Source organism: Hirsutella rhossiliensis (assembly GCF_020360975.1).
Source record: "Hirsutella rhossiliensis strain HR02 chromosome Unknown scaffold00005, whole genome shotgun sequence".
Lineage (NCBI taxonomy): Eukaryota > Fungi > Ascomycota > Sordariomycetes > Hypocreales > Ophiocordycipitaceae > Hirsutella > Hirsutella rhossiliensis.
The window spans coordinates 3,891,508-3,905,899 of record NW_025408671.1 but is presented as its reverse complement, the minus strand read 5'-3'; the positions used below and the strand labels follow the sequence as shown (position 1 = coordinate 3,905,899).

Genomic DNA, 14,392 nt, shown 5'->3' with positions numbered 1-14,392 from the left:
GTGAAGCTGCGGTGATCATGGGACTCGAGCCGGTTTCGCTTGTCGCCTCATGCACTTCATATGACTTCTATCCGCGGCTCAGCCCCGGACCGCTCAAGCCGAAGCACGAGCACCACGACGACGGGGACAAGGAAACGGAAATCGAATTTGCCTGCCTGCTTCTATCCAGCTGGGGAATCCTCTCAAGTATCAAACTTGGCAACAAAACGACCAATCTTCTAAAGCATCGTGGACCCGGTTTCTATGCCAAGGGCGACGGAAGTATGTACAGCCCAAACTTTGCACGACCCCAAAGCATTGATTCAAACACAGCTTCCATGATTCAACAACCGTCTTTGTACACCACATCGACGCCCAGCATAAAGAGGGCGCCGCATCAAGTTCGAGCATCCAGTCATGTCGGGCGGGCGAGATGTGTCACCACGGCCCCGTTAATACTCGGGCTCTTCCTCGGGCTCGTAGGAGTCTGCGGCGACTTCCTCGTAATCCTTCTCGAGCGCAGCGAGATCCTCGCGGGCCTCGGTGAACTCGCCCTCCTCCATGCCCTCGCCGACGTACCAGTGCACAAAGGCACGCTTGCTGTGCATGAGGTCGAACTTGTGGTCGAGTCGAGACCACGCCTCGGCAATGGCAGTCGTGTTGGAAAGCATGGAGACGGAGCGCTCGACGGAAGCCAGGCCGCCGTCCTCGGCAGGGACCGGGACTGCCACGGGCTTCTGGTAGTTGATGCCAAGCTTGAACCCAGTCGGACACCACTCGACAAGGTTGAACGATGCCTTGGCCTTCAAGGCGGTGATGGCAGCCGTGCAGTCGCGGGGAACGACGTCGCCACGGTACAGCAGAGCAACAGCCATGTACTTGCCGTTCCGAGGGTCGCAGACAACCATCTGGTTGTTGGGCTCGAAGCCTGGGTCCCGTCAGTACCACGATGCTGCCAGGGACTTGGTTGGTACAAAACTCACACTGGAAGGTGAGGTCGTGGACCTTGAAGCTCTCGTGCGCACTCTTGGCAGCGGACACGACCGGGGCGTAGCTTATCAGGGGATAGTGAATTCGAGGATAGGGGACCAGGTTGGTCTGGAACTCGTTGAGGTCGACGTTGAGGGCACCGTCAAAGCGGAGCGACGAGGTGATGGAGCTGACGACCTGGGCAATCAGGCGATTGAGGTGGTCGTACGAAGGCCGGGGGAGATCGAGGTTTCGGCGGCAAATGTCATAGACGGCCTCGTTGTCGACAAGGAAGGTGCAGTCGGAATTCTCTATGGTGCTGTGAGTGGACAGGACGGCGTTGTAAGGCTCGACGACGGCCGTGTTGACGCGAGGCGCTGGATAGACGGCAAATTCCAACTTAGTCTTCTTGCCGTACTCGGTAGCCAGGCGCTCCAAGAGAAGGGAGCCGAAGCCGGAGCCAGTACCACCTCCAAAGGAGTGGAAGATCAAGAAGCCCTGGAGAGACTGGCAGTTGTCTGCGCACCGGCGTGTCAGTCAGCGTTGGCCCGCGTGCGATGCTGGGAGACAACTCACCGGCCACGCGGCGAACGCGATCAATGACACTGTCGACCATCTCCTTGCCAATGGTGTAGTGGCCGCGGGCGTAGTTGTTGGCGGCATCTTCCTTGCCGCTCATAAGCAACTCGGGGTGGAAAAGCTGGCGGTAGGGGCCGGTGCGGATCTCGTCGATGGGGGACGGGTCTAGGTCCATGAAGATGGAGCGAGGCACATGCTTGCCGCTGCTCGTCTCGGTGAAGAATGTCTCGAAGGAGCCCGGGTCGCCGACATCTGGGCCATTGGGGTCGGGACGGCCGTCGGGGCCTAGGCCGTGCTCTAAGAGGTAACTGTAGCCGCTGCGGTCAGCGGCGGTGATGGCTTGGGGACAAGTTGACGCACAGCTCCCAGGCAGAGTTTCCGAGCTGGGTGCCAGCCTGGCCCAGGTGAATATGAAGGATCTGTCGGGAAAGGGGTTAGCAATGATGAGTGCATGAATCGTGGAGGACGGACGAGAGGTTGTCCGTCCACAGCGCCCGGCTCTCACCGCAGCTGTTGCTCACCTCGCCCTTCATTGTCGAACCAAGACAATTTCAAAGATGTTGTCGTGACAGGTAGAAGCTGGGGATCTTGACGAGGGCGGCAGATGTAAGAGGCGCGGAGCGCGTGAAGTGAATAGGGGCATGGGCTTGGGGATGCTTCAATTACAATTGGCGGGGTCTGGAAATTCGAGTGACCTCAGGTACCGAGCCGGGGGATGTTCAGTGGGGTATCTGCAAGGACGGTGTCACTGTCTCGCTGTCGAGTCAAGTTTCAGCGACTCCCTCACCGCTAATTGGCGCCGTGCATTGTGGATGCCCTGGATCCAGGGGACGTCCTGCCCGCTAATGCCCGGCTACCACTAGGGGCGCTCCACCAAGACCAGCCTCATCCAGGGCCTGGAAACGGAACACGATACTTGGTGGGTAGGTTCATTGGCGAAGGTACCAAAGCCACGGATGGAGGTTGATTTGCGTGGCATTGCTGCACCGCGGGGGAAGAAGGTAATGAGAAGCTACATATCGGTACTTGGCAACCGGCATCAAAAAGTCCTCGCTCGATCTTGCTTGGCAGCCCTGCAGTACCTGATGCCGTCGAGAAGCGGTTGACAGATGCAGACACGGCAGACGTCGACAGCATCAACCCGGAGATGACAGAGCGCTAATTAATGCGTGCCGACTTTATCCCTCGCCTCGTCAATTGACCGGCGGTCCTGTTTTTGATTCGGGTGCTCCCGCTCGGGACCTTGCGTCCGTGTTCTCTAGGGTAGGTAGCAGTCTGCTAACGTCAGTCGTTACAGCTCCTAACGCGAGTCAAACACACACAAACACCTCCGCGTGGGATGGACCGGCATTGCCCAAGACACCACTGAGCGTGTCCAACGACCTCGGGCTCCTTGAAACGAAAGCGCGGGTGGCCATGTGCGTCCGAACTTCACCACGATGCGGCGTCGGTCCCCTGTCTCGCACCAGCTTGGCTGCGTCACTGCTGGGTAACAAGGCCGGCAACTACTCTGTATGCCCGGAAAGCTGCGCCATCGGAGAATCACCGTGATATTGCCTCAGCATCCGTACCTATCCTCTCCAGCTCCTCGATGCGCAGCTGGATGGCTTCCTTTTGTGCCACAAGACTCCTGATTTCATCCTGCCGGGCATTGTCGGCCCCGCGTCCCCGGAAGCCGTTCGTCGGCCCAGAGGCTTCGTATGCTGGTGGTGGTTCAGCCGCATGGCCCTCGCGTACCGCAAGAGAGTCGTGGGTGCGAAGCCGTCTTCCATACACACTGCCGAGCTCGTGCGATCTGAGCCCCTTGGCCTGCCTCCTCCGCGACCGCCGCCACCGCAACAGGCAGAATATGACTGCCCCTATGGATAGCAGGGAAAATATGGCCACCCCAATGGCAGCGCCAATGCGCGCCCCTAGCGGGAGCGGGTTCCCATGAACCTCATCCTCACTAATCTCCTCGTCGTCCGTCAGGCCCAGCAGGCTCATGTCCTGCTCCATGAAGAGCGCGCGGATGGTGTTTACGGCAATGGTGGCACTGTACAAGGTCGTAGTCGAGCTCGACATGACCTCGTATGTACCAGCCGTGTGATTGTAAGTGATTGGAACGGCCAGCACGGTTGGAACCGAGCGTTTACAGTAAGAGCCGTCGAGAGTGTAGTAGCTACGCAACGCGGGTCAGCGGGTGTGCCGGGAAAGCGAACCTTGAATATGCCCACATACGACGAGCAGCACACGGCTGTGGTGGTGACGGGCTCGGCCAAGTCTTTCTCGGTATTGATGCGAAGAGACACGGTCGTCCAGCCACTGGGGCAAGTGGCCGGGCTAAAGACTCCCGTACGTCCCCCGGAGAACATGCCGTCGGGGTAGCATGACAGGGTGCTTGCGCCGGGTATGGGCTGCAGATCCAGCCAGGCAACAGCACCTTGGGAGGCGGGCCGGGACTGGCTGTCGGCTACATAAGTCCACGTACAGCTCTGCGGCTTTGTCCAGTGCGTCGTCACGTGCGGGAAGACCTCGGTCGCGAGAGGCCTCTGGGCCGGAGGAGGCAGCAGTCGTGGTGAGGACGATGCCGTGGTCGAGCTCGGTAGGTGGGCGGATGGGCCTGTGACAGGCTCAGGCGACGACGACGACATTCTAGGTGCCTTCGAGAACCAGAGGCCGGCGAGCCGCTGCCGCACCTTTCGCCCTCGGTGTCGAGCTCAAAGGTGAGTCGCCTAGCGATGCGGACAGAGGGCGATATTTGGCAGTCTGCGACCAGGTCCGAAGCTCGTGTCGCCTCTGCCGGAGTCCGCATGCATTGCCTGGGCAGTCGTTCACCGCGGGAAGGGTCGAGTGAGAGATGGGACCTTGGGTGGCTCGAGAAGTCGGAGGGCGAGGAAGAGGAGAAAGGACTCCAACGTCGGGCCTTGGCGAGGGCCGCTATCGTGCGAGAGGCGTTGGATCTCGAGGGCCTGTGCTGGCATCAGAACCAACCGACGGTACAAGGCGAAAAGCAGACGCCTTGGCGACGACAGCTCTCGCGCCCGCACCGAGATCCCAGGCAGCAGCTGCAACGAGCCCGAGCCGGACCAAGGTTCGGCGACTTGGTGATGAGGGCGGAAAATACATCATTGGCGCGGCGAGTGGGTAAAGGTGCCCTAGGCTTGGCGGCCACGGAGCGACGAAGCGACGTCGAGACCGAGGCCGCCAAGGCCCAATGTGGGCAGCCATCGTCCCATGTCGTTGTTGCCATCTGCAGCCTTTCTTTTCCTTTGCTTGTGATTTCTTGCATGCCGTTGGCGGCGTTCTTGTCGAGGCGCGCAGGCTGTGCTTCCGCGATACACAGCCGGTGCCCACTTGTTTTCTCATTCCTCTTTGCTCGTACTCTATCGCATCCCCGTTACTCGTACTTTATCGACAGCTTGAAAGTTGCAGACTCAGGGAAACCAAAGCTTGGCCAAACCCGCCCGCCGTGTCTTTCGCATTGCCGGCCTGTCAGCCGGGCCACGACCCGACCGAGAGAGGGACCGGCAAGGCACTCTCATGTTACTCTCTCTCGAGCCCGACTCTTATCCAGGGGGAGAATTGAAAGCCGTGGTACCAGCTTATACAACGAGTATAACTTTCATGAAGCTCCGGCCAATGGAGGTGTTGGACCCTCAATGGCAGCCAGCGATTGGGCACGGTGTCTATAACTAGCAACCTGTATCGGCTGAACCTCCGGAAGGCGACGCCCAGAATGAAGATAGACGACCCAACACGGGTGACTTCCGCCGCCTTCCGCCGCCTTTTGCCGTCTTCATCTCAAAGGCGGACCATGATGGTTGGGGCTGACAGGAGGCTGAGGCCGTGTCTGTTAACTCAAGGGTTTCCTCCGAGTCGGCAATGGCTTCAAGTTATAGCTCAAGGGGATGCCGACTGAGGAAGAGTTGGCCCGATGACCCCAGAGGAAAGACTATCGGTTCGACAAAGATTCAAAGGACCGAGACCGCTTAGGGACGGGCATCAGCTGTCAAAAACACCTCTGGCTAGTAGAAAATCCAATACCAGCAGGGCTAAGAGAACTTCAAACACAGCTCTCGGCTCCCGCCAATGGCGACGGATCTCAAGGATGATATAGAGGGACTGGCACGCGAGAAACTGGGATGAGTTGCAGGGGCAAATACATTGGGTGCCCACGTCTTTGTTTGTTTCTTCCTTTTCTTTCCGAGGATCATCGTTATAAAGGCAGCAAATGCTCCTTGCTCTCGTGGGGAGGGACCCCGACCCTCATCAGCCAGATGCTTTACTACGCAGTTTACAGTCTCTCAACCATGAGCCTTTCCCCCTGCTCCCTAAGTCATCCACTTGCTTGGTATTGTAATTGAAGTTGCCGACGGCAGTGTACGAACGGCCAAGCTGTCCCCTCCACCAATGCCAAGCTGACCACACAGGTGTACTTTGGTCGGGTTGTCTGTACTCTTGAACCTATCGTGACCAGGCCCAAAGCAAAGCCGACCAGCTTGCAAGGTCAAAAGTCAAGTCAACCACAATCGCCTCGGTGGTCACCAACTTGCTGGTCTGCATGCTTTGCAATTGCCGGTGCCGACAACTCGCTGCCGAGCGGTAGCATGTGCCGTGCGTAGTAGAAGATGCATAAGGACATACCGTGCATGTTGCTCGAGGCGCGAGCACGCCGAAGTCTCATTCATCAAGACGTACAAGAAGTGCAAGCACGTGTTAGGCGCAGGACTCACCTACCGGCAGTGCATTATATATGATGGTTGACTTGCTGCAGCGTGAAGGGGAGAAATACAAATGGTTTGCACAAGGAAATTAGGGATGATTTGTCGATTTGTCGTAACATCATCTTCCGGTTAAGGCGATTTGTCCTGTTGATTGGACTCTTCAGTCATGGTCGGAGAGCTTCGCTTTTGCCTGGCGCAATGGTTCTCTGTATCTACCTATCAGAGTAGGGGTCTTCGAACATCATGCACGAAGACACTGACGCCTCGCCAACTCGCGCCAGCTGGACAGCTTAGGTGGTAGTGCCTTGAACGTCCTTTGATGTGCCAGGCTGTACCGGTCGGTGGCTCGTCTGGAGTTGACCTCGTCACCGCAACGCCGATGAGTGGTTTGAGACGCGGTGGGATGTCGTTGAAGTCCTTCGTCACCTCGCCTGGAAAGGCGACATGGCTTCTACGAGGTCCCAGTCCTCACTGTGAAATCTCCCCTGGCACGTCTGTTCCAGCTCCACCATTGACCTTCCTCATGCCACAAGCGCGCGCAGCATGTGTGGCGCGGGCGAGCGGGCAGGGGACGGACGGGGCTAACTGTGGCGCGGGTCGTAACAGATAAATGTGTGGGTCAGCACGTGACGCATGGAGGGGCTGAAGGGCATGAAAGCCCTATCGGCAAAATTTGGAGTGTCCGAGCTTGCCTACATGCAAGCGACTCCGAGTGCCTCAGCGACTCCATTCCCCGTCACCACATTCGCTCGTCGATACCCAGCGCATCGATAGGCGAATCCGTCACTCACAACACCGCGACCATGGCTGACGAATATGTATGTGTGTCCTCGACGCCGGCGACGGCAGCAGCTTGCCACGCACAATCGCCCTCGAACCAGGGTCGCTGATGATGGTGCTGTAGAACGCCGAGGAGGCCGCCGAGCTCAAGAAGAGAAGAACGTTCCGCAAGTTTTCCTACCGCGGAATCGATCTTGACAAGTACGTTGCCACGATAGCACGTTTCGTCGGCCCGCGACGGCGAGAGCGGGCACCCGCAAGTGGCATTCGAAAGCCGTGTGATGCAGGGACGACCATCGGTACTGACATGTCTTCTCTGCTCGCAGCCTCCTGGACCTCAGCTCCGACCAGCTGCGCGATGTCGTCCACGCCCGTGCCCGTCGCAGGATCAACCGTGGCCTGAAGCGCCGGCCCATGGGCCTGATCAAGAAGCTCCGCAAAGCCAAGCAGGAGGCCAAGCCCAACGAGAAGCCCGACCTCGTCAAGACTCACCTTCGTGACATGATTGTCGTCCCCGAGATGATTGGCAGCGTCATCGGCATCTACTCTGGCAAGGAGTTCAACCAGGTGGAGATCAAGCCTGAGATGGTTGGCCACTACCTGGCCGAGTTCTCCATCTCATAGTTCGTCCCACTCCTCCCGGCCTGCACCAAGAACAAGGACAGTTGCTGACCCCCCGTGCAGCAAGCCCGTCAAGCACGGCCGTCCCGGTATCGGCGCCACGCACTCTTCGCGTTTCATTCCCCTCAAATAAGGAGGTTGTGGTCTCGGGTGGTTTCTGCATTCACGGACTGTTACGGGCGAAATGGGAAATGAATTTTGGTAGAGTGGCGGCGCCTCTATCGAAGTCGTTGATGGCAATGGGTACCATGAGAGTAAAATAAAGAAGCACCGCCCTCTTTTCGTCTGAATTGCCCCTCATCCCGGGACGTCGGCCTCACGCCTCTGCTGGCCACGCTGCTGTCAGAGTCCGCAATATTCAGCGAACTGTCTTGACTGTCCAGGTTGTTTTCTCGGTGGTACAATTGCTGGCCCTAGGTGACATGCCCATGCTGATCTCGCGGCTGCTGTGGCAAAATGCCAGAGGCACTACAACGAAGCCGCCTGTCACATTAAAGAGTGAGACCTGGCTTTCTTCTGGACCACAAGTCCGATTGAAAACCTTGAATCCTTGACAGTACTGTAGTACTGGTAGTTTGGAGACAATTGATTGCCCTCGCCTGTGTGGAACACTTGAATCCCGAAAGGGAACTACACAAGCTCCGACGGAGTGCCTCGACCTGGCGTCTGTTCCCCTCCATCCTAGATTGTAGGGCTGGGGATGCTGTGCCCAGCAACGACTTGGTGTGTCGCTCTTGCGTGCCCCGATGAACCACATCGACCAACTTGCAGTGTCTCCCTCAACGAGTAAAACGGTTAGGAGCATGATGACTTCACGTATTGTTCTCGGTGGGTAAACGACGCGCACCCAGAGCACGCATGCTTGATGATCCGAAGCCATGGTTTTTAAGCCGCCTCTATCTGTACAGACGCATTCTCATTGCTGCTGCTCCGCCCGCTTTTTGGCTTTCCGCTCCTCGTCCTTGATATGCTGCTGCCGAAAGTGCTTAACAACGTCATCGAGGTTTCTGATGTGGCCGGCCCGAATGTTTCGTGGCGCGTGGGAATGCAGCGCCCTGGATCCATGTCAGCCTCTGGCCTCTTCTCTTGCGCTGTGGTGATGGTGTTCCAGGACGCGCGCAGGGAACAGGGTAGTGCGGCATACTCGGGGTACGAGACGTTGACAAATCTGTGCTTGTTGGATGCGTTTTCGAACAGGTTTCGGTCGAAGCCGGCCTGCTCCATCGCCTTGGTGTGCAGCGCGTTGATCTCCTCCCAGTCCTCGGGCCTCGAGAGGTACTTGCCGATTATATTCGAGACGGCCGACTCCTCGCCCTCCTTGGGGACAAACTGGTAGAATAGGACGCCGCCGAAGAAGACGGCGACAGCGGACACGGCACCTTTCTGTACGATGGGAGAGGGGAGAAGAAGGGGCAGTTAGCCTCGTGTAGGGCATTGCCGCGCAGTGGTGGGTGAAGGGGCCCATACCCCAAACGACTCGTTGACCGGGGCGGCGGCAGCGTGGCGTCCGTGAGCGTCGGAGGCGTAGCTGCGAGCTGGCCGCTGCAGCTGGCGGGCGAGGCAGCCCGCCCGTTGTCGCGCGACAAACATGTTGGCAGGGCTGGCGGCGTCAATGGGGAACAGTTGCACACTTTGGCTGGAGGCTCGTCGATCAGGGAACGAGGTCGTCGCTGGTCGGGGTCGGGGGGAAGGCAATTAGGTAATCTGGCTTGGCCAATCGCATGCCCGCCATTGTTGGAAGCTACAGCACGTACAGTGCTTGGGAACCAAAGCGCACAGTCCTGCCCCATCCAAATGTCTATAATGCCCAGAAGTTGCCTCACGGAGGCTCTTACTGATACTAGGCAGGCAACCAAGGCTCAATTGTGACGACGATGGCACGTGAGAAGAGCATTCCATTACTTGGACACCTCATGAGTCGAAAGTACAACACGACCACGTTTGCATAGTCACGTGCAAGCCCGCAGCACCTAAACGACCATATGCGTGTGGAGGCGGCACGCGCATATGTAGCATATGTACGTATGGACATACAGATATTACAGCGATGGCCGGATACGGATTTGCGTGATGATTATCCGCACAAAATCTGGCTACGGGGCAGCTTCGGCTAGATTCGACCTGGCTGACCGGGATGCCAGGATGCAAATGCCCAGCAGATCCCGAGTCCGGTCGTCCGGTTAGTCCTGTGCAGCCCGTCCTGCGACGCCGCTCATTCGCTCGCTTGGATATGAGGCATCAGACCGGTCAAGAAGACCCTGGACCGATGGAACCCCCAACAATGGCATCCCTCGGGGCCTCCCAGCTCGACCCCTCTCTGTGCGCGGATGGCCTTTGCGAGGCGAATTGTGCCATGTGCGTGTATGCGCCCAGCCGTACGCTACCGTACGAAGCCCTCTGCTAACCAACGTCGAGGCATGAGAGACAGATTCGCGTCGAGAAAGAGAGGCCTCGTGTCTACAGTGCAGTCTGTCCTCGCTCACCCGGCGCCGAGGCTTCGGGTGGCGCCTGCATGATTCACCACAGCCCTCGCCGCCGTCTGGCTGGCGATTACCGACGGCACAAGCCATGTCACAAAAAGCAAATCTCGATGAGGAGACTGTGTGGTCCGCGGCGCAGTGAGAAGCGATGCGTGCAGGGGGGGAGGGGGACGACGGTGGCCGCGGCCAATTGGGGCTGGAAACCCGAGAGAAGAGAGCTCCCGGTGTGCAGTTCAAGGAGAAGGTTGCATGTCACCGATGCACACGGCTGGCGGCACGGTCAAGACGTGTCATTTCGCCCCGGAGGCCGGGGAATGTCCCAGGAAACCGGTACCTGAAGGCGACATCTGGAAACGATGGAGCCGTGGCCCTGGACAAAGTCCCTGGAGCCTGGGCCCCCCTCGACTCTGTACGACTCTCTCTTTTCCCACCGGTCACGCGTTCACGGGCCACGCATCCGACCCATTGCCAGGAATGTACGACGCATCGGCGGATGGTGGTGGCTTGCATATGTTCTCGGGCGACAGAGCGCTAGTAACCCGACCTTCGAATCCATCCCATCCTTGAGCTGTTGGAGACGCGCGGAGCAAGGCCTTCCCCGGACAAACAGGATATGAGCGCTCGCCATCACGGCGCTCTCGGGCGGGCAGAAGGAGCCGCATCACAGCGTGGCCCTTGGGACGCAACCCGCCCCCGAGAGTGCACCGCCGCCCCCGCCGCGAGAGCAAACCGCCCTTTGTTGATGATGAAGCTTGACTCTCTCCTCGTGCCGCCCTCTGAAGCGGACGAGTCGACGTCCATGTCTGCAAACATGACGCCGCTCTTGTTGCCGGCCAACAGCCGTCCCAGGTCGTCGACACGCCTTGGCCTTTCGACAGCCACCTTTCGTCCTTGGAGGTTCAAGCCGGTCGGTCCAACTCACGTGCCGACGATGCCGTCCTTTTACGAAGTCATCCGTCAATGCAACAAGTTCGACAGGGATGTTGGTGGCTTGTGGGAGTTTCGCCTGCTTGACAACGTGGGACCTGTCGGCTACATGCTGCCCGAGTTTGTGGCGAGGATGGTGTGGGAAGGCACCGGCTTCCACGTCTCCAAGTCGGAGCGCAGGGTCCACCTGGCCCTCGACGTGGGCAATGGCGACGATGTGGTCGACATGTGCCGAGAAGAGTTTGTGGGCCTATGCGAGAAGAATGCGGGCGTTGTGGGCGGGCTGGGAAAGTGGCTTGGGAAAAAGGCGGACTTTCACCCTATTCGCGGCCTCGACGGCCACTTGGCGGGCCTCCAGATGCCGTCGCCGTTGAGGGGCGTCTTTGGCATCGTAACAAGTGGGGTTCATATGAACGTCTACACTATGAAGAAGGTGCATGGGCGGCCCAAGATGCACATCTGGGTCTCGAGGCGATCCGAAAACGTCACCTACGCCGGGAAGCTGGACCAAGTCGTTGCCGGGGCCATGGACCCTGTGGACGACATGGACCCGCTGAAGACGCTGCGGCGCGAGGCCATGGAGGAGGCGCGGCTGGCCGTCGACATTGCGTCGGGAAGAGTGACGGCGGATGGCACCATGGTGGGCACGGTTGAGCGCGGGTGTCGCATTTCATTTTATGACCGCAAGGACCCGACGGCCGGCTCCGAGCAAGGCCAGCTGGAGCCGGGGATCCGCTTCACGTTCGACCTCGAGGTCGACGCAAGCTTCACGCCGCAGCCCGGCGAGCCCGAGGCAGTCACCGACTTTGTGCTGAAGGCGGTCGAGGACGTCAAGCGGGACCTGATGTGTGCCGAGTGGAAGCCCAACTGCGGCCTCGTCATGCTCGATTTCCTGCTCCGCAAGGGGCTGATCCGGCCGGAAGACGACGAGCGCTACGGGCTGCTCAAGCAGGGGCTGCAGAGGGAGCTGCCGTTCGAGAAGATATAGCGAGCGGGCCGCATGTGCGACGGGCCGAGGGGATCCAGAGACGAGCTCGTCATTGGCTGTCTCGAGCTGCGCCATGATCTGTACGATAGCGTTTCTGAGGTGGGAATGGAGTAATACCCTGCCTGATGACTGTCAAGCTGAGAAAACAACTGGTTTGCCTCTCTGCTCCAACAAGGACGTGACCCCCTACTTAGGGCTCTTCCCCCGTCATTTATAAGCATTGAGAGGGAAACGGTCAATCCCTAGCTCGACCGGGCACCAGTCAAGACAAGTAAGTCGTGTCTACCTGCAGCCCAACCCGTGTGTGTTTCGCGGTGCTCTGCAAGCCCTTTTGGCGGAAGATGACCTCGAGGGCGTTCCACGATGGAGAGGCCGTGGAGCCACCCCCTTCCAATACGGCTTGGCAGTACTCTCTGCCGGCAAATGCTAGCTCGGCCACTGATAGAAACATATATGCCCGCGAGGCCGACCAATGCCGGGACGAGGGCTGGTCAACGTGCGAAGACTTGCATGCTTCTCGAACCTGTGTTCAATTAAGCTGGTATTCACTCTAATCAAGCATTTGCTGCCAGCAACCGTCTGCCTAAATCACACCAGGATGCATTTCCGTAGGAATCGTCTCTTTCTAGCCAAGGAGCCTCAAATCTCATCACCCGACGACTGTTGCTGCCGATAAAACCTCAAATCGTTACATCATCATCATCATTTTCGCCGGCTCCTTCATGCCGATGAGTCCGAGATTGAACAGGAGCCTGCCCACTGTGGGACCGATGCCGAGGAGAGCCAAGAGCAGGGCGTCGACGGTGACGGTAAGAGGTGACAGAGTTCCGAGGCCAAGCTTGCCCACCAGACTGGTGACGGGGAACATGGTTGCCACCAGGTTGCCGAGTTTGCGGCCGCCGTCCTTGACGCCGCTCTTCTTCAGCGACTCTTGGAGCTTGCCGAGGAGCGCCTTGACGTCTGGCTTGCCTCCCGTGCTCTTCAGCAGATCCTTGAGGTCAAGCTTCCCTCCTGCCACGTTGCTGCCGTTCTTGGTGGCTTCTCCTCCCCCGAGCAAGCCCAGCAGAGGGTTGGCATCACCGGCCTCTGAGCGTTTGCTGATGAGGTCGCCTAGCCCCAGGCGGCTGAGGATGGCGCCGACGTCGCCCAAGCTGTTGATGCCAAGGGCATAGGGCGAGGCCGCCGCCCGCACTTGGCGGACATCCTCGGCCGTCTTGCCGCTGTTCCAGAGGTTGACAATGTCTTGCACAAGGGCGTCTTCGAGCTGCTGGCCAAAGCTGGCAAAGGCACTATAGCGGCTCTCGGTCGGCACGTTGGTCTCCGATTCGGTCTGGGCCGCGCCGGCTGCGTCGTTGCCACCCGAGGGCGCGGCGACGGCAGTGCCGAAGAGGGCGGCGAGAGGAGCGACGAGGAGAAAGGGCCTCATTTTCGACGCGCAAGGAGGATCGGGACTTGACAAGGCGGATCAAACGTGACACGACGGATCAACCTGACAAGACTAATCAAGCCTGACGAGACGCTGTAAAAGATACCGCTCCAATACATATGGCGACCTGGGGGAACTCTAGGTCCCTTATAGGCTTCGTCCCTTGGGCAGTCTGACTCGACGCATTGTCTTGTCGTCTTGACCCTGCTATCATGAAAATTTGTAAGAGATGGGAAGCCCGGAAACTTGTCTACCTGCTGAACTTGGAATGTCCCAACGGAATGCCTAATGGTGCAGCGCTAAAAGTCTTCAGTTGACACCCCCCTTGGTTCGCGGTGAAGCTATCGACGGCGTCTTCAGCATGTCTTACACGACTTGAGCTGGCAAAGTGCGATAAGCTGGAACTCTCTTACCAGCGCTCGCTCGCCGCCACTATAATTTCAGCTGGGCATTCCTCATGCAGTTGCTGAACTCACAATCCAAATCGAAAGATGCCGCAGATCGTCGGCGGTGTTACCGGGCACAGCGGTGGTGCCACAGGTTACCGCTGAAACGGATATCGAAGCATAGATGGGACAAGGGGGAGTAGCCAGCTAGCCTTGTGTGTATGGAACCGGCCCTGATGAGAAGATGCTGGGGCAAGCAAGATATCTGGGGTCCTTGGCAAAGTCCCTTTCATTCGGGTTTCACGGGAGCAAACGCCGATGTTCGTATTGTCAAGACAATAGAAGTGCGCTTTAGACGTCGAGGGTTCGTTCAGTCACGGTAGTTGACGCCATGGAAATCTATATGGCGAGAGTGGTAGCCTTGTTGCTGTCGGCCTGTTTCGGAGATTATTGGAACGGTGCCCGGTAGTGGCTTCAAGTCCAAGTTGGCTCTGCCCTAGTGAACACGGGCTGGAATGGAAATCGAGCAGCAGCGTCGTTGGGCGCGTGAG

The 14,392-nt window shown here is 58.5% G+C and overlaps 6 protein-coding genes across 6 annotated transcripts; 2 read left to right on the top strand and 4 right to left on the bottom strand.

Moving 5' to 3' along the window:
- Positions 1 to 431: 431 nt before the first annotated feature.
- HRG_05853 (tubulin/FtsZ family, GTPase domain-containing protein) lies at positions 432 to 2,060 on the bottom strand (the record flags this gene model as incomplete). The annotated part of the gene is made up of 5 exons (XM_044864324.1): positions 432 to 907; positions 963 to 1,466; positions 1,525 to 1,835; positions 1,888 to 1,946; positions 2,049 to 2,060. The coding sequence occupies 5 exons, from the start codon at positions 2,058 to 2,060 to the stop codon at positions 432 to 434; spliced, it is 1,362 nt and encodes a 453-aa protein (XP_044720856.1).
- A 1,009-nt stretch (positions 2,061 to 3,069) lies between these two features.
- HRG_05852 (uncharacterized protein) lies at positions 3,070 to 4,160 on the bottom strand (the record flags this gene model as incomplete). The annotated part of the gene is made up of 2 exons (XM_044864323.1): positions 3,070 to 3,688; positions 3,748 to 4,160. 2 exons carry the CDS (start codon positions 4,158 to 4,160, stop codon positions 3,070 to 3,072), a joined length of 1,032 nt encoding a protein of 343 aa, XP_044720855.1.
- A 2,876-nt stretch (positions 4,161 to 7,036) lies between these two features.
- Positions 7,037 to 7,767, top strand: HRG_05851 (ribosomal protein s19 domain-containing protein; the record flags this gene model as incomplete). Its single annotated transcript, XM_044864322.1, has 4 exons — positions 7,037 to 7,051; positions 7,138 to 7,214; positions 7,340 to 7,636; positions 7,698 to 7,767. The coding sequence occupies 4 exons, from the start codon at positions 7,037 to 7,039 to the stop codon at positions 7,765 to 7,767; spliced, it is 459 nt and encodes a 152-aa protein (XP_044720854.1).
- A 783-nt stretch (positions 7,768 to 8,550) lies between these two features.
- Positions 8,551 to 9,224, bottom strand: HRG_05850 (NADH-ubiquinone oxidoreductase 17.8 kDa subunit; the record flags this gene model as incomplete). The annotated part of the gene is made up of 3 exons (XM_044864321.1): positions 8,551 to 8,689; positions 8,779 to 9,017; positions 9,102 to 9,224. 3 exons carry the CDS (start codon positions 9,222 to 9,224, stop codon positions 8,551 to 8,553), a joined length of 501 nt encoding a protein of 166 aa, XP_044720853.1.
- Positions 9,225 to 11,045: 1,821 nt separating this feature from the next.
- HRG_05849 (thiamine pyrophosphokinase) lies at positions 11,046 to 12,029 on the top strand (the record flags this gene model as incomplete). The annotated part of the gene is made up of 1 exon (XM_044864320.1): positions 11,046 to 12,029. One exon carries the CDS (start codon positions 11,046 to 11,048, stop codon positions 12,027 to 12,029), a length of 984 nt encoding a protein of 327 aa, XP_044720852.1.
- Positions 12,030 to 12,717: 688 nt separating this feature from the next.
- On the bottom strand, positions 12,718 to 13,455 carry HRG_05848 (uncharacterized protein; the record flags this gene model as incomplete). Its single annotated transcript, XM_044864319.1, has 1 exon — positions 12,718 to 13,455. The coding sequence occupies one exon, from the start codon at positions 13,453 to 13,455 to the stop codon at positions 12,718 to 12,720; it is 738 nt and encodes a 245-aa protein (XP_044720851.1).
- Between the last annotated feature and the right edge of the window lie 937 nt (positions 13,456 to 14,392).